The sequence below is a fragment of the Mytilus californianus genome, unplaced genomic scaffold (assembly GCF_021869535.1).
Source record: "Mytilus californianus isolate M0D057914Y unplaced genomic scaffold, xbMytCali1.0.p SCAF_2, whole genome shotgun sequence".
Classification (NCBI taxonomy): Eukaryota; Metazoa; Mollusca; class Bivalvia; order Mytilida; family Mytilidae; genus Mytilus; species Mytilus californianus.
Window position 1 is genome coordinate 111,828,765 of NW_026262668.1, and position 21,060 is coordinate 111,849,824.

The following is a 21,060-nucleotide window of genomic DNA, read 5'->3' on the forward strand; positions in this document are numbered from 1 at the left end:
TTGGTTGATAACGTTTGATTTTGTCCCAGATTAGAGAGAGGTTTGAACGCTAACAAACATGTTAAACCCTACCACATTTTTTATGAGCCTGTCCCAAGTCAGGAGCCTCTAATTCAGTGGTTGTCGTTGATTCATGTCTGTCATGTTTGTTTTTCGTAAATTATTTTGTTATAAATTAGGCCGTTAGTTTTCTCGCTTGAATGTTTTACATATAGCTGACTATACGGTATGGGTTTTCCTCATTGTTGAAACTTTTGATAAACTCGTTCATAATTACAAAAATGTGGTTTGGAAGTTGGCTGTACCTGTAGAACAGGATATAACATCCTAATATCAAGTTACGGTGGAGTTTATAGAGCCCGTAAATTTAGATACGATACATGTAAACTTATTGATCCTTTTCCTTTTTCCTTTTCTTTATTTTCTAATTAAATTCTATTTAATTTTTCTACTAACAACTCTCTCTGTTTGATTTTTTTCTTTTTTGATTGTCATGTTTCTTCTTTTTTCTTTTTTTTTCTGAAATTAACGTCTATAGGCACTGAATTCCATCATGCAATATGATTGTTCATTTACTTTTTATTTCGTACAATTTGTTTGATTTTACATTTGAGCTATTTCTTTATATATTTATTGCTGATGCGTGTGTATCATAGTATTTGTTTATTTACTCAAGAGGACTTGTTATTTGTAAGTTTTCCGCAATGCAATTTGTTTAAACTATTGATCCCTTGAATAAACTTACCTTAACATCTCCTTACTTTTATATAACTCTTTAAGGGACATTAGCTATGATTTAGACAAAATTGAAATGTTTATTGGTTTTTTTTCCAAACAATTTTGAAAACGTAATTTCGCTGTATTTATGCAAAATTTGATATAACCTTTGTTTGAGACGAATTGTTCATGTGTTTAGCATGTCCAGAGATTAAAAGGAATTTTAGCTTAAAGAATAAACAAGGGAATGCAGCAGCATGATGACCGACCTCGCTGATTGATTCGACCCGAAAAATCATTCATATCTATACAGGTTATGAGTGAAGAATTTACATTTAATTTATAATTTTTTAACTATGAAATGAGATTAAAAAAAGTGTAAGAAAATCGACTGTATACTGTTGTATGGTCTTACCTATCTGTTCATTTTTACATCGGATGTGACCTTGGGGTCATACCGGTGTTATGTTGCCGCAGAAATGTCCTTGCCGTTTGACTGATAACCGAACGAATTTTGTATAATTACGCGGATATTATCGAGTGCAAAATAACATTCCTTATCGCTTGTTAAATATTAATTTCATAAATAAATATTCATGAAAATAATTTTTAAGAACATAGATAAATGTATGAAAATGTTTTGTCGTGAGAAATATATATATCAATAACAAATCATGGATACCGAAAATGTGTGTTAACGCATGCGGAAGAATATCTCGAGAACGTTTTGCAACAAAAGCGGGAAAATATGAATGTCTACTCAAATCCAATCTATTAGAAAAACGAATTATTACAGAAGAGTGTCCACCATGCACTTGCACTGCACTATCATTAGAATAGTAAAATAGAATGATATATAAATGGATGAAAAAATTGCCTGTAGAGTTATTAAGATGATCTGCTATATATATAACTGGTATATGATTAATATAATATATAACAACAAATCAGAATATACTGATAACAAATGATTATATGACTACAATATAATAATTATTACGGTGAGGTTGAATTCCCTGTCATTTATTCATCATCCACACAGGAACTTGTCTCAGAAAAAATATATCTATGTACCTTAACCTAACTTTCAGGTATAGAGATGTGATTTTTTATCTGAGACAAGTGCTTGTGACCATCCACCAGAACTTGCGGTCATCCGATATCAGTACTTCAGTACTTTGATTATAATTACATATGCCCATCGACAGTTTTCGAGGGTCGTGTCGATAATTAATTTGATGGTGTCCAGTCAGGAATACACACTGAATGTTGATACTTTTTAACGATCCCAGACATTGTGTATTGTTTTCTGTGGAACTTTTGTAGTACTGAATTATGTTTCAGCATATATCAAATTTGAGAGTTTGAATACATATTCGGAGGGCATACACATGGCAGTTGGTGCTCCTTTTAAGGTTATCAATTTAACACTGAAGTAAAATCTTTGAATATCGTCATTTAAAAAATTCTTGACAGCACATTTAATTCATTATAACCAATGCAAAAGTTCGATACAAGAAATCAAATCTGTGATAACGAAATCTAATCAAAGTACTGAAGTACTGAACATCGGATGACCGCAAGTTCTTGTGGATGGTCACAAGCACTTGTCTCAGAAAAAAAATCACATCTCCATACCTGAAAGTGAGGTTAAGGTACATAGAAATATTTTTTTCTGAGACAAGTTCGTGCGTGGATGATGAATAAATGACAGGGAATTCAACTTCACCGTAATAACTATTATATTGTAGTGATACAAATCAGTATACTCTGGTTTGTTGTTATATATTATATTAATATTTGTATATAACAGTTACATGTATATATAATTTTCATCCACTTGTATAGCATTCTATTCTACTATTCTAATAATAGTGCAGTGCAAGTGCATGGTGGACACTCTTCTGTAAAAATTCGATTTTACTAATAGATTGGATTTGAGTAGGCATTCATATTTTCCCGCAAAACGTTCTTGAGATATTTCTCACGACAAAACAAATTTATATCATTTATATATGTTCTTAAAAATTATTTTCATGAATATTTATTGATGAAATTGATATATAACAAGCGATAAGGAATGTTATTTTGCGTTCGGTTGTCAGCCAAAAACAAAAGTCACGTGGGTAGAAATGTCTGTGGCAACAATACACCGGAATGCCCTCACGGTTATTCGATGTAAAAATGGATGTTATGAACGAAAGTCGTGACAGAAAAACTAGACGTTGAATCTCAGTGATTTTTGGTGAACTCCTTTACAAAACTGTTTGTGAATGATACTAAATGCCATTACAGGACACAATAACTCTCCCATTATTATAGATTTTAAAACATTTCTCAATCATTTTCAAGTTTTAGAACGGTTTATTCTTTGGTAGCTTTCTAAGTAAACAACAATTGAACGATTACCTGTAAATTAAATATTGTGTTAGGTCCCACCCGTATCCAGTGACTGTATGTTGAAATTCACGCTGATATTATGGATATTCACTGAAGCAGAAAATCTTAAACAAAGACTAAATAAAGCTGGGTATATAAGGCAAGAATATTGTTATATTCTTATACCACATAAGTGTTCATTTACTTTATCACAGTGTTTAAACATTTAAATATTTCGGATCATATTTTAAAACAATGTTTCGTTGTTGAAAGGTTCAAAAAAAGTTTCAGTGAGTAGTTTTTAATATATTCTAATTGTCTAAAAAGAATCGTTTTGACAACTTACTAATTTGACATTTTTTCCGCATAAGAATATGAATGTGAAATTAACTTCTAGAGACACAATTAAAAAAATAAATAAATGAAACTCCTTACAGTCAGTCGTAAGTTCGAACGAAATTTCTATTCTAATAGGGAAAAAGTTGTTGAGAACAAAAAAAAAGTAAATTTTGTGATAATCTGATAAGTAGAGCCACATTTATCGAGTACATGCTGTTTAACTAGACTTTTCTTGTTTCGTTAGTTTTACAGCTTAACCGCCACAATGCAAATTCCAGAACTTATGCTCAGTTAGCAGATTCACTCAAACGCCTTTTGACCATGATGATAACATTTTATTAAGAACCATGAACAGTTAATAGACAAAACCATACACCAAATTAATTGGGGTTATAAAGTAATGAGAATGTCTAGAACTAATTGCAGAATCCTTTAGTAGATGCATAGGAAACATTAATGATTTTGATTACCAGAGCATACGTTACTGCTGAGTTTTTGGTTTAGATGCACACATCTCTATTTGAAAACGTATATGTACCTATTTTATTACGAAGTTACTTAATATAGTTATAATGCAATTAGTATAATGTTAAAATAAGGAAATGAGAGAACTAACTTCCAGAGATAAAATGACGTGGATGTAAGCAACTATAGGTTCCCGTATGGCCTTCAACAATGAGCAAAAACCATGCCGTATAATACGCTTTAAAAGCTCCCGACATTACAACATGTGAAACAATTCAAACGAGAAAAGTTCATGTTTGAACTATAATGGGAAGAAGAAGTGAAAATACATGTTTTCTGAGCTTTCAGATCTGTATGTTATTCAAGTCTACGTTTGTCGTTGTTGTTTGGTATTTCAACATGATTCATTATATCAGTTACATATACTGTATACTGGACTGTTTAGAGAGATCGCTTTCAGAGATTGTTGTGAAATTTTCCACGGATATTTGATGTATGCGGAAGGCATGATCTTATTCGATGCTCGATAGTTAAAAAGTACATATCATTAATGTTAATGAAGCTTATTTTCGAGTGTAAACTAAATGCACCAGAGTTTTTATAAGCTACTTAAGTAAGAACTTCATTAATTCTTTATGGTCACTCAGACACAAAATATGAGCAACTTATGACAAATAGCAAATCAACCATAATAGACCAGGAAATTCATACAATAATTCAATTTATAAAAATCACAAAAGTTCCTTATAGTAAAATATAACTATCTGTATTGGTTTTTAAAATAATAGAATTTATAAAACCTAATCGAGATGTTCACCAAGGGATAACTATAAAACTATTAAAAAAATAATTACTTTTTTTACAGTTTGTGGTATACAAGACCTCTATGCAAGAGTACAGTAAATATTCGGAGCGATTTACACACTGGAGTCAATGTACACTTTCTCTGTAGATACAAAAACTATAAGGTAAGAATTAGTAAAAATCTTTTACATGATCAATTGAACTTTATGGTATGGTATCAATAAAAGCCATATAAATTCTTCATGTACAGCCAAACCTATACATATGTATTAAGGGCCTAGTAACATAATTATTTCGGCCTAAGTCATTTCAATAGTCCATTGTAAATTACAAACAATCACATTGGTATCATATTCCTTACGCCTACGTGTCCAACACATTTAAAATAAGAATTTTGATATTTATCATTAAATCAAACAATGTCCGTCAGCTATTTTGAATGGCATGTTTCCATTGTGAACCGGTTTTATGGTGGCAAGGACAGAGAATACTAGCACATCAACCTGAAGATTTTATGTCAATAAAGATCAATATCTAGTCCAATAAAGATGTGTTACTCGATAATTAATATGTAAAGAATAAATGATCTTTCTTCAGCGGTTTTAATTGTTCTACTCTTTTCTGCAATTGAAATCTGTATTTTGGAACATAAGTAAGATTGTTTAATCATTTTATGATAACCATAAAAACACATCCTGTCAGAAACAAAGAAGGTATGATAAGACTACTTCTTTGCCCATTGATTTCAAAAGTTTTGATTTGAAGTTTTGTATGTATCAAATCAAAATCAAATCAAATCAAATCAAATTTCTTTAAAGTCGGTAAAATAACATGCAATACAGTAAAACATAAGCTCTTTAGATGTTTTTAAACAGGCGTACTAAAGTAAAAACATCACGAATAACACCAGACAAGCATACAAGAACACAGATATAAGTATATCAATACATACACATGACTAGCAAAGCAATACATGATATCAGGATTAAACACATAAATTATCAAAGCAAAGCTAAAAACTAATAACAGAAGCACTAGTTTTTAATAAGCACCAATATTAATATGTCTTATATAACAAATGACATCTGTCATGTCCGCATGTCGTAAGTCTGTCAGACATATTTATATTTTTGAATTTTGTGTTTTAAATTAACATTGGGACTCCGAAGATCTTGCATTTGGAGAAAATGCAAAAACTATAAGATAGGTATATTTTGAGATATTTTAGTTGATAGTGATAAATAAGAAACAGAGTTGCACAAATGGATATCATCCTTCAAGATGACTTATTTGTAAAGATACTAATGTGAATAAAATATTTTTTTAGTAATCCTTTTCATTGTCACTTTGACAAAACTTTATGTGTAAAATTGCAATTTCATCGAAAATAAGTGAAACTTCTGTAAGTCAAACAATTGTTAGATTTTTTTATCCTTCATTTCCTCTGGGCTAACAGGCTGATGTTTGTTGATATCATGTATACTTGGAACAATTTGGAAGTATTTGATAAAAAGGCTTGGACATATGTGTTTTTTAAGGGATAATACACGAGAACAAATAAAAAATAAAAAAAAAGTTGATTCTGAAAAATGAGCAACTATCAACCAAAGGCACGGCCTGGTTTTCATGTCTGAATACATCCTCATTGACAACTTATATTTTATATTAGGTAAAAATTTGTAAAATTTCACACGATAGAGATCACCAAAGATCAGCGACTACTAGTATTTTTACAAAATTCCATCATCATTTAAATAAGATGTACTGAAGAGTTAATGACCTGCGAGTATTTTTGTATCGTAAGATTTTTTTTGTGTAAAGTGCCGCTTACAATATATCCTAATACGAAACAAATGAAAAAGGTGCACCGACAATAATTTTCTTTTATCTTCTGTTTTTGGACCTGGTACAAGTGCGCATTGGTGTAGATAGTTTTATTAAAAAGTAACCCTTCCCCAATTTTTGTATCATAGGTTTGCCACATGGATAATAATTCTGAAACTACAACAAAAAACCTGACCACTTAAAATACCTTGAAATGGGACGCCAGTTTAATTTAAATCAGGTCGAAACTTGATACAGAAAATTTTCTCTTTTAACAAAAGAAAGCAATACGGGATTTTTTTTAACTATTTAACGAAAAAATATACATTAAACAAGACTCTCAATTATTTTATCTGATAGGATGCATTGCAATAGATGTATACAGTTCACCACGTTTTGCTCTGGTGATAATTTTTGTTATAAATTAAAATGTTTAAAAATGAACTTCGATATATTTAATTTTGAGCTGTGTTCCATGTAAAATTAACATTCAATGGATTGAGAAATGGCGTATTCTTTTATTTCTCATTGTTGGATTTTTTCAGTTTGAAGTTCCCCTTATATTTTGGAAGTCCTGAAAGAAGTTCTTTGTTGAGATTAACATTTCTTGTCATTCTGCTTGAACTTAAAGTTTCTAGCTCTCTTTCGTGTTGGCCATTTGCTTTAGTTTACCTTCCGTTCATTGTTTTCTGTGACCATCTTGTTTATCGTGTAAACCTACATTTAAGACTTTGGCTGGCTTTGGTGAAATAAAACTAAGAAAAACTTTAAAATATTTAATTGACTTTAAGCAAAACTGCTCAATAGTATGTGCGACTCATTGTTCTATCTTACTCATCCCTTTTAAGAAAAAAAGACAATAGCTGCAAAAATAGTTTCTCAAACTTATTTTGTTGGAAAATGTAGGTCTGTCAACACAATTTCCAGTACATTCTTGGACACATGATTATTATAACGCAAGTACAGACGTTATATTAAATCAAAATTACAGTATTAAACTTTTATGATCAAATAATATGTATGTTTTTGATGATGTAAAGCTATAATCAAGACATCCATGTAATGGTATTAAGGTCATATTTACATGATGTAGTTAATAGTATGTAAGAGATGCTGACGGTGAATGATTCTTGATGTCTACCAAAATCACGGATCTTACAAAGACACGCAGTGAAAACATAACAATCATCTCTGACATCTCTAGATATCAGAATAGTCGTCTGATTTGTAAACTCACAGATTGTGTCCTATTTTGACTGAGTTGGAATTCGTATGGCGGGTGATGCATGTTTAGCAGGAGACGTTTACCCTGTAAACGCACCAGGTTTCTGTTCTTTTGAAATTCATGCGATTCCTTCAGTTTTTGTGTTTTTGCCCTGATTTGTATCTTCTTAATCGATTTATGCGATTTGAACATCGGTTTAATTAGTGTCGCCTCTAGCTAATCAATCACTGTAGAGTATGATCGTTAGAGATTTATTTTACGAATATAATGAGTCAATAAATTGGTCATGTTTTTTTTCTCTCCTTTATGTGAAGCCATTGTATTAGTTTTATCCACAATATGTCAAAAAATGTCTCCCAATGATCAGTATAACTAGGACCTCTACGGTCATTTTCAAAGTCAGATAAAATGTCTTTTGGAAAGTCAGTCCAAATCTTTGTCGTCAAAACGGTTGATAGTTATCTAATTGGAATTTCAAGGTATGCATAACTTGAGTATTTTCTTTATTTATTATAGTATTGGTTTATGAAAATGTTAGGTTTTCACAAACCAAGGCTATACGTAACACAATCTATATAACGACTGATTAACAGTCAATAGAAAAAAAAAAAAGCAGCAATAAACAAAAGGGGGGAGGTCAAGTTACTCAAATTTATTTTCACTTCAGAATAAATTTTGAAAATCTTATTCCATAATATCTTTGATTGTAATTCTTTAAATCAATGTTTTGATCATTTTGTATTCAACGACTATTATTAATATTCGTTTAAGATCTATTGAACTGTGCATTTTTTAGACGGCGATGTTTCTTTGGCTCCATCATACGGTGTTTATATATCCCAACTCGTTCGTTATGCCCGTGTGTGTAGTGATGTCATTGATTTTAACGAACGTAATCAATGCATCACTGGTAAATTATTTCGTCAGGGATTTCGTTACCATAAATTACGTAAAACTTTTGCTAAGTTCTTTCATAGATACAAAGATTTGATTAGTAAATTTGGCTGTACTTGTAGAAAACTGATTAAAAACGGTATTTTACATCCTAAATTTTACGGTAATATTGTACTTAAAGCGCGGAAATCACTATGTGATCCGTGTAAACTCATCGAACCTTTAAACAAACTTATTAGTAAAGAATATCTTACCAATGTTGTAATTAGATCTTTGAATATAGTTAACATTGGCACTAATATCGATTTTGTCATCAGCAAATTAAAACATAACTAAATTTGTATTCTTTTCAAACGGGATGTATAAAGACACACCCACGTTCGTTTTGATCTATAAAGAGGTTAAACCCCTAACTATCCTACTGTCTGTCGATACATTTATTTTTGGCATTGCACTAGTCATGTCTTCTTTGACTGTCCATGACGTTAAAATACTAAATCCCTGGGATGTGTTTTAGTTGATTTTAGTCTCTGATGCATGATTTTTTATTATTAATTGTTTTGGCTTTTAACTAGCTGTCAGTAACTGCGAGTACTCTCAAATCGTACTTTCTTGTTTATTTGACCTGTTGATACGAATTGTATTGCATTTTTGTTATTTAATGTTATTCAGGGTTATATCTGGTCTATATACCAGCTTTGTTTGGTATTACTATAAACTTTCACTTCGTACTATGAACATCAAAATTATTTATTTTGTAAAAATATTTCCTTTCTCTATTGGAACTGTACACGTATACATAACAACAAAACTATTTTCATTTACCTGTGTTTAAAGTTATTGCAAATGGTTGATATTTTTGTTCGAGCATATTGTTTTTCTTTAATTGTTTAACATTTCATACCGATATAACATGTTACTTTTATTATTCTTCCCTTAGTTTATTTATTTTGTATTTACATTGTATCATAGGTCAAATTTATTTGTTCAGTGTATGTTCAATGGTGTTAATATGTCCTTTGATTGAGTTAAGCTATTTCAGTTGATATTTTATAGTGTGTCTTTCTATGTTATGATGTTACACTATTGTTTCAGAAAAAGGGTGGAGGTTTGGTACCATTAAAACGTGTAAACCCGCTGCATTTGTTTGCACCTGTCCTAAGTCAGGAATCTGATGTTCAGTAGTTGTCGTTTGTTGATGTGGTTCATAAGTGTTTCTCGTTTCTCGTTTTTTTATATAGATTAGACCGTTGGTTTTCCCGTTTAAATGGTTTTACACTAGTAATTTTTGGGACCTTTTATAGCTTACCGTTCGGTGTGAATAAAGAATAGCAGTTTGGACGCACTAGATTTATAACCATAGTGTTATTTTCATATTCATTAAGTTTCGGAAAGAAAATCACATATGTTTTCTATCAACGATCCAAACAACTGAGCAAGTATTCAGAAATTTACTCATCAATGTACTTTTTTTGTTAATATGCAAAATTCTTTAAAACTTCACAATCTAATATAGTATTTCAATAATCACAATATGCATGTCGTATGGAGTAGCGTTTAGAAAGAATGGATTCTTTACCATCACTAAACATTTCTCCAATAATCCAAACCAAAAGACCTATGCTGACATTTACTATCGAAATGCGCAGCTGGTGCAATAAAATTGGTAACGCCAATGTTGTTGTTACTAATATGATGAACGGACTCAACTCCATTGCAACTTCATACAAATGGAAAGCAATAAACTGAGTCCTCGATAAACCGAATGAAGTCCTTGTATGCAGTTGATTGTCTCACGTGTGTTATCAAAATTAAGACAGGAACAATTTCATATGCTTTCGAAAGTCAAAAGTATTTGTTATCTCTACAATATTTATGTTTTAATTTATATAACTTTTTTATTATAGATGATAAAAATGTTTTTCACGAGAAGGATCCAGTATACTTTTCTTCATTTGATAGCAACAAGTATATTTGGTGTACTATATGCTGAAGATTCAATGACTTCATTGGCAACAATTTCATCAGAATCTTCTATGTTGTCAGATGGTGCAACTTCATTGGCAACAACTTCATCAGAATGTTCTTCTATGCTGTCAGATGGTTCAGCTTCATTGGCAACAACTTCAACAGAATTGTCTCCTATGTTGGAAAATGATACAACTTCGTTGACAACCGTTGCTTTATCGACATTAGAAATGTCTGCATTTACCGGAACGAGCCCATCCACTTATTTTACATATGAAACTTCCCAGATAGCAGATTCATTAACGTCGTCAGCTACCGGTGCTAATTTACCTCCGTCTAGTTTTGTACCTGATTTTGCATCTCAAGATACGATTACACCCTTGTCATCCGTTGTCGATGAATCCTTATCAATTTCATTTGGTATGCCATCCTCAACTGCGATAGAGAACGAATCTTTTTCAACTTATCTAACACCAGTATTATTTAACACTGTAAGTGAATTTGCATCTACTGCTATAACACCATCACCTACAATGGCAGACGCATCTTCGTTTCAAGACATATCAATGTCGTTGTCTATTGTTACATCCAACAGTGTAATGACATCGATATATACACATGAATCTTTACAAAGTGATGAAATGATATCGTCATCTTCAGTTGTAGATAATGTATCTAGTGTACTAGAGTCATCATCTGCTTTCGTAAGCGACTCTTTGTCGAGCGATGTAATAACACAATTGTCTGCGACCGTAACGTCATCACCCACAGACGTAATGAATGCCTCGTTTACTGTTGAGTCGGGGTCCTCATCCACATATGTTATGTCAATATCGTCTATGATTGTGACCGATGCTCCATCATCTCCATCACCAGCAGATGTATCAACCCCGTCTGCCACGATAGGCATGTCGTTAGATACTGAAACTATGTCATCATCGTCTGTATTTATTGATCAGTCTTCGTCCACTAATGTAATAACACTCCAATCTACTGCTGTGGCAGAATCGTCATCTCAATTTTCAACTGAATTGACTATCACTGTTGACGAATCGTCATCTACAAATTTCAGTGCTGCATCGTCAACCGTTATGGATGAGTCTTCATCTACTGCTGTAATGTTACAATCGTCTACGGTTGAGGTGGGGTCTTCATCAACTTATGCTGTGTCGACATCATCTATGATTATTACCGGGTCTTCATCCACTGGCGTAATGTTACTACCGTCTACTGGTATGGGCGAGTCTTCAAGTACTGGTGAAATGTCATATTCATCTACCGTTGTCGACGGGGTTTCATCCATTTATATAATGTCCCTATCATCTTCCACTATTACTGAGTCTTCATCCTCTGATATGATGTCACAATCGTTCCCTGCTAATATAGGATCTTCGTCCTATGTTATGTTACCATCGTCTATGATGATGCTAGAATCTTCATCTACAGGTGAAATGTCACTGTCGGTTAGCTTTATTGGCGAGTCATCAAGTATTGATGTAGTGTCACCATTGTATACAGATGCGACCATGTTTCAATCTTCTAATGTACTGTCAGCACCGCCTACCAATATGGGAGAGTCTTTACCTTCTGACGTAATGTTATCATCGTTTAGTGCTGTGACAGATTCTTCGTCCACTTTTATGATGTCATTATCGTCTTTTGTTATTGACGAGGCTATATCAACTGATGTAATGTCACCTTCGTCACTCGTTGTCGAATCTATATCCTCCAATGTAATGACACCATCATCTACCGTAGCAGCAGAATCTTTATACACTACTGCAATAACACCCTTCTCTACAAATGCATTAGAATCTGCAGATGTATTTGAACCCTCTTCTACCATAATACATGTGTCACCATCGTCTACCGTTTTAGGTGAAACCTCTTTATCTATAGAATTTGGATCTACATCCATTGACGTTATGGCATCATCAGCTACCTTCATGGGAGAATTTTCATCTGCAAATGTAATAACAACATCCTCTATGATTGTGGACCAATCTTCATCGACTTATGTTATGTCACCACCATCTGCCATTGTCGACTCTTCATCTGTGGATATTATGACATCTACTGTGGCAGTTGATACTTCAGTTACAGATGTAATGACGTCACTATCTACAAGTGCAATCTTGATAACTGCAATTTCGTCAATGGTAGAAGATAAATCGTCGATAACATCGATATCTACTTCTATGGCATCTAGTTTTGCAGAATTTCATTCATCAGAATATGTCAGTGCTTTTACATCATCGCCTGTAATTGCTGTGTCTAATGAAGCTGGATCATTTTCATCTGTCGACCAAACGATCTCGACGGCAAACATAATGTTACAGTCAGCTTCATCGATAGACTCTGGAATAATGTTATCGTCCACTAGTTATATTTCATCTACCCTGTCCGCTTCTTCCGTTGTCGATATATCACAAGCTATTAGTTCATCTGTTATATCAACACCCATTATAGTGTCGTCGTCTGTTGAATCGATGGCTACATCTTTAGCTGCACAACCGAGTTCAGTTGAATCAATTTTACTATCTACCATGTCTGATATCATTTCATCTACGATGATTGTTGAAACTACTACTCTAGAAACAGCAACAGCAACAACACAGACTGTTACAACTTCAACAGAAGCGGCAACAACTACAGAAACAGCAACAACTCAGACTGTATCAACTTCAAAAGAAGCGGCAACAACTACAGAAACAGCAACAACACAGACTGAAACAACTTCAACAGAAGCGGCAACAACTACAGAAACAGCAACAACTCAGACTGTATCAACTTCAACAGAAGCGGCAACAACTACAGAAACAGCAACAACTCAGACTGTATCAACTTCAACAGAAGCGGCAACAACTACAGAAACAGCAACAACACAGACTGAAACAACTTCAACAGAAGCGGCAACAACTACAGTAGCAGAAACAACTACCAAGGTTGCAACAACAACAGCGCCATCGACGTCAGCTTCGAGTAAGTTATAAAATATTGACGTTATGGTGTATATCTAACTTAAATGGTACTGGTGACTTGTATCACTATACATTTTTTTTCAATTTACATCACATTTTATTTATAAACACCTGTCCAGGGAAGCAATTTACGGTCCCCATATAATTACAGAATCTCACTTGACTCGGAAAATGCAAACGAGGAAAAACTCTCATCGTAAATAATAATATTCTTTATATAGATATCTAAACATCGCAACTTAAATTGTCACTAGCTTAAAGTATATATATAAACTATCTGTATTCCCTAAAAAATTTCATTGTTAATAGCATTTTGATTCTTGCCATTGCTATATAAAGTTAAATATCTTACAAACGGATTTTTAAGATGAAAAGAATGTTACTACCATCAACAGGTCCTTTTGCGATTCAATGGTTGAATTTGGATATGTTAGGAATTTTGCACATAAATATCATACAACTATATATTTCTACACTGATATTCACATTAAATCTTCATATTTGTTAGATATCTTGTAATGGTAAATAACGGAATGCAGTGTAAGTTCTAAACTTGACGTTGTTGTATGTAGCAAAACTAAACTTTAAACGTAATATGGGGTTATTTTGAAAATGATTAATTAATTTTCTTGTCCCTTTAAAAAAATGCAGGAAAATATCAGTGAATGTTATTGTCCGTTTTAGTGTAAATTGCCTGAAGGTTCTTGTGTAATTAAAAGCAAAGTTTTTTATAGCAGTATTTTTTTTTTTGAGCAAGATTATAGTTTGTTGATATTATATTTTATTCGGGATCTTCACAGGGGATATGGGCTCATATTTCCTGTCAGTGTTTTATATCACCTGAGCCGCTAGGCGAAGGGGATATAGGTTCATATTTCCGTCAGTGTTTTATATCACCTGAGCCGCTAGGCGAAGGGTATATAGGGCACTGACAGGGAATATGAGCCAATATTCACTGTGAAGCCCGAATAATAATTACTATAAATAAGAAGATGTGGTATGAGTGCCAATGAGACAACTATCCATCCAAGTCACAATGTGTAAAAAGTAAACAATTATAGGTCAAAGTACGGCCTTCAACATGGAGCCTTGGCTCACACCGAACAGCAAGCTCTAAAGGGCCTCAAAAAGACTAGCGTAAAACAATTCAAACAGGAAAACCAACGGTCTAATCTATATAAAAAACGAGAAACGAGAAACACTTATGAACCACACCAACAAACGATAACCACTGAACAGCAGGCTCCTGACTTAGGACAGGTGCATAAAAATGCAGCGGGTTTAAACGTTTTAACAGGCGGCAACCTTCACCCTAACCTAAACAGTGGTATAACATTACAACATAAAAAGACACACAATAAAATATCAATTGAAATTGCTTAACTAGTATAAAAATTATACTGGAGTGTCCTGATTTCAACACTAATTACCATTTTTAGCTTTGTTTTCCTTCACATGGGATATGGGCTCGTATCTCCTGTTTAGGTAACCAATCAAGTTGCAGGATAAACCGGGTTAACTCACTCCAGTATAATATTACCTCATAGCTGTGTTCTTGAATGCACAGATGTAGCGCAATGGAAATATAGCAAATAATTTTAACCAAACCGGTGCAAGATACCGGATTGAGTTAGCAGTGAGGTAAGAGATTTGATCCATGCCCCATAGCCTCGTTGTTCCTGGAAGGCCAAGAACAGCAAGTATAGCGCTGTTCATTTGCCTTAGTTTTTTTTCAAGTGCGTGTAGGAATTTTGTGCCATTAGTTGATGCATAATATCCTCTCTTTTCCTTTAAAAATTTTCACTTTCGTTCAAACATAGCTAGATATTTTGTGTCCAATTTTAATCTTATACATGACAAACAAAACTATTTTTTTTATAATCCAGGACCATGGATAAATCATTAGACTTAAAGTGATGCTTATCGTGTTCTGGTTGTTATGTTATGCATCTCCCCAGTAGGAATAAATCTTCATTTTGAATTATTCCAAATATTACCTTAGCTAACTTGTGACAGACGGTAATATAATAAGGTTTATATTTTGGATAGTCTAAACTATTTGTCTCAAGTGAACATGAATGTTATTTTTTACACACATATTAAGCTCAACAAAACTATATCAAACATTTGTTATAACTCAAAATATCTTTGTTGTATATATAGATAATAGAGAGCTAAAATGAAAAGAAGGTACCGGTACTATAGGTTTTGATCAGTTTTCATTTCATCGTTGTAGATATTGATTATGTGGTGGTGTTCAGATTAAATACAGCGACATATGATAATGTAACAGAAGCAACTCTAAATGAACCTTCTTCAGACGAATATATACAAATAAAAGTGGGGGTAAGTTTGCAAATACATACTACGATACTGTTCCTCGTAAGTAATTAGATGAATGACTTTTATACTTTTAGCATCTAAAAAAATCTTCATAGATGGTTAATAATGTTTTATATAACATGAAAATCCCGTGTTATTTGTTACATAAACGAACTTCGAAAATATATATACATACAAGTCTAAATTGAAAACAACGTTCAAACCTATGATTGCGATGGATAAAAACCGGATTTCGACAATTAATGCCTCTTCAGTGATGTTAGGAATCGAAACGGTATTTGGAAGACCATATAATTTACCTCAATTTAGGATAGACTCTTGAATTTTGAAGAGTCGAAATTGGATGAACGGATCATATAAACCCGAAGGCAAATATAATACGAGCCCAAACGAAAAAATATAAACAAGTTTGAATTGAAAACAACGATCAAACCTATGATTGCGCGTTGGATAAAAACCGCAATTTTTATACGTGTGCATGGAAAACAAATTTCTTGGTAGAGGGTTCTAAATACAGCACAAACAACATTTTCCAAAAGACCAAAAAGAGAAAAAGTATATTTTAACAAAACGCATTTGACTAGCAGGTCGAACAACGGATGTGCTTAAACCCTGCTGACTGCCATTGGCGATTGCCAAATAAACGGATCACCAGATGTAACAAAATGGATCTTAACTATTAATTTAATACCAAACAGAAAACAATAAACTTGCGGAAAAGATGGTATACCGCAAACAAAAGGTGCAAAAATTAGTAGACCATATCCGGATTTCGACAATTAATGTCTCTTCAGTGATGTTAGGAATCGAAACGGTATTTGGAAGACCATATAATTTACCTCAATTATATATATATTCCTCAACTAAAAACGGTGTCTTCCTGTTGTTCTTACTGCAAAACGAAAGATTGGTTTTGACATATTTAAATCTAAAAGCAAATCTTAAATATTTAGAAAAATAAATTTAATAAATATAGACTATTTTATGGCTTTTTTCAGCTCGATGTATTGTATTAGTTGAGGGTTGATGTGATGTGTGATATTGAAAAGTCCTATCAAATACACTTTAACTGCAACTTTAACTGATATCGATATCATCACATATGCCGATACAGAACGATTATTATTGATTATATTACATATAAAGTTAACGTTTATGTGATACAGAGAATTGTCATATACTTAAAGTAATAACTTTTGATTTCAACATAATGATAATAGCATTAAATTTACAGTAATTCCTTATTTTCCGATTCCGGTTATTCGAAACAGTTTGAATACGTTACAATTAACGCCTTTTATATTTAGCTTGAAGAATATTGGAAGAATAAACTTGGAACAATTTTCGTCAGCATTACAATAACATCAATTAAGTGAGTATAAAAATAAAAAGGACGATGTGGGGTAAACTTTAATGAGATTGCAACCAAAAATATAATCCACAAAACGACGACTAGAGGGACAAGTATAAGGCTTCAGATGGTTACAGAAAACATACCAGTTTTGTTTGTTTCGTAATATTTCTTAAGGAATAGTAAACACATATTTTTTAAAATAAATGTAGAACTGTTCTCCATTGACATCTTATCGATTTAAGCTAATCACATGATTGGTAAATGCTAGAACAAATCAAATTAATCTATTTGGAAAGAAATAGGGTGTGTGATTATTTAATAAAAAGAATATAGCAGATATGATCTTTAACCGGCCTTCAAAACTTCTGAAATTATTAAGGGGTGAATTTACAGCGGAACTTTTTAATACGGCTACTTATAATGCAATTATAAAAAATAAATAAGATTTATAAGTTAACTTTCTCAAACTCAGTGTATGATTGTAATGTAAATGAGAATTTGAAGATGTAAATGTAATTTTATCAAATATCCCAAGGTATGTTTTAGTGCTTACTCTTTATTTCTGAATACTTAACAATACACTTAAGAGTCATTATTTTTTTAGACTAGGAAGTATAATTGCAGACCACAGTGTAACGACAACGACAGATAGTCCTGTCTCCATTGTTAATGCCTGTAACGATCTAGTAAATGGTGCGTCTTCTGTTACACTGTTAACTGCAGCTGGAAACGAATCAATAAAAGCATCTAGTGCTAATATTACGAAAGCTGACTCACCAGGCAATACAGGTTAGAAATACTTTTACATCGCCATGTCCAACCAATTTTTAACTATCACCGTTTTAAGCGATTGGATCCATTCAGGATGAAGATCGCATTAAGCATACTCATCGCAGACTCTTTAAAGCCGTCGACATTATGAGGGATGGACAAGAAAAGTGTCCCTTCCTTAAACTTTTCCTTGTAAACAAAGAGCTATTAATCTGTGCCATATCCTTTAAAACAAAATGTAAAAAGCACATGTGTCCTCTTATTTAAGGCCCAAGGATGTGCCTTACTTTTTAATACATTTATACAATAGTCTCTCCATTCATATAATTACAATTTGTACTTTCGTACTAGCACGCTCGTCTCGAATGCGGAAGATAGTAGGTTCGACCCGTGTCCGGATCAAATAAAGCATTTATTTGCTGCTTCACCAAAAAGCCATGACAATATGGAGTAAGATCAAAAACTTGTCGACTTGGAGAGTTACACTGATCACAGGCGCTTGGGTACAGAATTTGGATATTTGTTTTTCCTTGTTTGCACTGAATATTCAATTTTCTATTTTAATACCACTTATGAACACTATTAAGCTTGTCTTACTTTGTTTTGGATAAATTGATCCACTCTGAAAATATACCTTATTTTACTATCCATATGTTGTCTTATGTATAGTAAAATAAGGAATATTTTCAGAGTGGAAACATTCTGTTCAAACACGGCGATATCTAATCTCAAGTCAAATCATCACTGCAAAAGTTTGAATTTCGCTGTCGAAAATAGGTTTACCAAATGTCTATAACAGTGTTGTTTCTATCTGTCAATGGCTTGTCTGTTCTTCTTTATCCTGAATTCAAATTATGGGTTCCTGTATTATTTCAGGATCTCCTTAAATACAATAATTTTCACTAAATCCGCGCCTCATACAATAAATGTATATTGTCATTTCTTTGTTCAGAATTTCGCAAGTATTAGTCAACTTTTAATTGAGACCATATCTTTTATGATGAGCAAAGACAATTTAATCCAGTATATTTACATAAAAGCAATATTTTGTATGAAAATTATTTTTCATATAAAATTTCGAAAAGGGCAATTGTCTGATTGATTTTGTTCAAAATATCCAAAGAAATGTTATTCATTTTTTATCACTCCGTAATGAATGGTGATCATTACGTAAAAAAATTCAACTTATATTTGTGAATTAGTGAATTAGTTCACATTGACACAGTCTTAAACATAGAATTTAAAGTTATAGACTGGTAAAGAAAAAAAATGTATATGTCAGGATGGATTTTGATATTGAACAACAGTCAGTAAATTACATTAAGATTGGTTATATTGATGAACAGGGACCTCAGTCAAGAGTTGAGAAATAGAAACTATAATATTTATTTGAAATGTGAAATACCAGTCCGAACAGATTACAAGAGCTAAATTGTTCATTCCCTGAGCTTCAGATATAAAGCGCGAAAATTGACATGTGATGACTATACGCGTCTTTGTGTCTTTAGAATGCTTACTTTTAGCTATATATAACTATTCTAATGTGCTATGAAATTACTTTAAACACGAATGTGCTATGAAATGACTATTAAACTTTTAACCATGATGAAAGTTATGACTTTAACTTTGCCAGGTCAAACCTACTGTCCTAAGCCCGGATAAATTAGAAGGGAAGTCATAAGAAGCAAATATTGTAAAAGCGCAAATGTCCTATAAATTGAAGCGCATATGTTCATAAAAAAAGCGCAAATGTCCTATGAAAAAGCACAAACATCACGCGCCGATGTGTTTAGGGGTAGTGTCATGAAAAAGGAAAAGCAATCAATAAATCACTTATCCATGCATTTATAATTTCTGTAAATGTTTTTATTTAGCTTACATACCGAAGTCAGCTCAGTCAACAGATTTGTGCACTGCCTTGAATGAATTATCACCATGTAGTTCTGGCGAGGAATGCCAAGTTACCAATGGACACCCATCGTGTGTTGCTAAAAAGTAAGATATATAGACTGTAAATTTTTATGACTGTTTTTTATAAATTAGGTAAACAGTGACGGGTGCTAACAACATGTACATGCATTTATTATATACCTAAAAGAGACAATACATTATAGTTGAATAGTTCTCACATATAAGTCCCATTTCTTCATATCTAGTTTACTTTAAGTAACCGTCAATAGAAGTCAATAAACAGCATTCAATTAACAATAAACAATTGTCTGTGCAATTTGCCCAGCTCTAAACCACCCCGAGTCGAGAAAAGTTAATAAGGCAGACTAAGAACTGTCATGAACACCTAATTCCTTAAACGACAAATCATTGCGAGTAAGTTTAAACAACCTCTACTATCTTTCCGACTTATGACAGGCTCATAAAAGAAGGAGAAACAATAAAAGAATGCAATAATCCCTGGAATTAGGAAAAGAACCATGGATAAAAACATGCCGTCAACTGTTCCGTAGAAGCAAAATCAAAAGCAAAGGAACAGTTTTTTTTAAAATTGTTCTTCGTGTAAAAGCCTGGCACCTGTTACATGAAAATTATTTGCGGGGTGTTGTTCACGCTACATCTGATCACATCTGCAAGGTAATATTTACAAATTATAAACTAATTTGGGAAAAGAAATTTAACAAATGTTATTATAAATTGCCCTACAATCTCACCACAACAGTTGAAAAGCAATACAAAAATTTAGTCAAAGATTGGGCACATGGGATGGCTGAAAGAATGAAAGGGAAGTAGTACGTATCAGAGAAGTTATCTAAAAGAATACACGTCATATAAACTAAAATAATTTACTTACATATCAACTACAACAGGAATTGTGGGATAAACAACCATACAACAGAAAAATCACAAGACATCTAGAAGATTACATATAGTCTTCAACAATAGACAAGAGCCTATACAGTATGTCAATCTTTAAATAGCACTGAATCTTGAAAATGTACCTATATATTGACCATGAAGTTGAGAGAAATTAAGATAATTTTGTG

The 21,060-nt window shown here is 32.6% G+C and overlaps 1 protein-coding gene across 3 annotated transcripts in view; it reads left to right on the forward strand.

Moving 5' to 3' along the window:
- The first annotated feature begins 3,163 nt into the window (after positions 1–3,163).
- The window catches only part of LOC127728569 (streptococcal hemagglutinin-like), a 29,336-nt gene continuing 11,439 nt past the window's right edge, over positions 3,164–21,060 (forward strand). For 2 of the 3 annotated variants that reach the window (XM_052236041.1, XM_052236040.1), the window contains exons 1-7: positions 3,165–3,386; positions 4,766–4,868; positions 10,555–13,597; positions 15,833–15,942; positions 17,247–17,311; positions 17,898–18,082; positions 19,939–20,059. In XM_052236041.1, the coding sequence (XP_052092001.1) occupies positions 10,555–13,597; positions 15,833–15,942; positions 17,247–17,311; positions 17,898–18,082; positions 19,939–20,059 (3,524 nt within the window). In that variant the 5' untranslated portion in view covers positions 3,165–3,386; positions 4,766–4,868. Of the gene's footprint in view, positions 3,387–4,765; positions 4,869–10,554; positions 13,598–15,832; positions 15,943–17,246; positions 17,312–17,897; positions 18,083–19,938; positions 20,060–21,060 lie in introns of all 3 variants that reach the window. The other variant, XM_052236042.1, reaches the window with a different exon arrangement.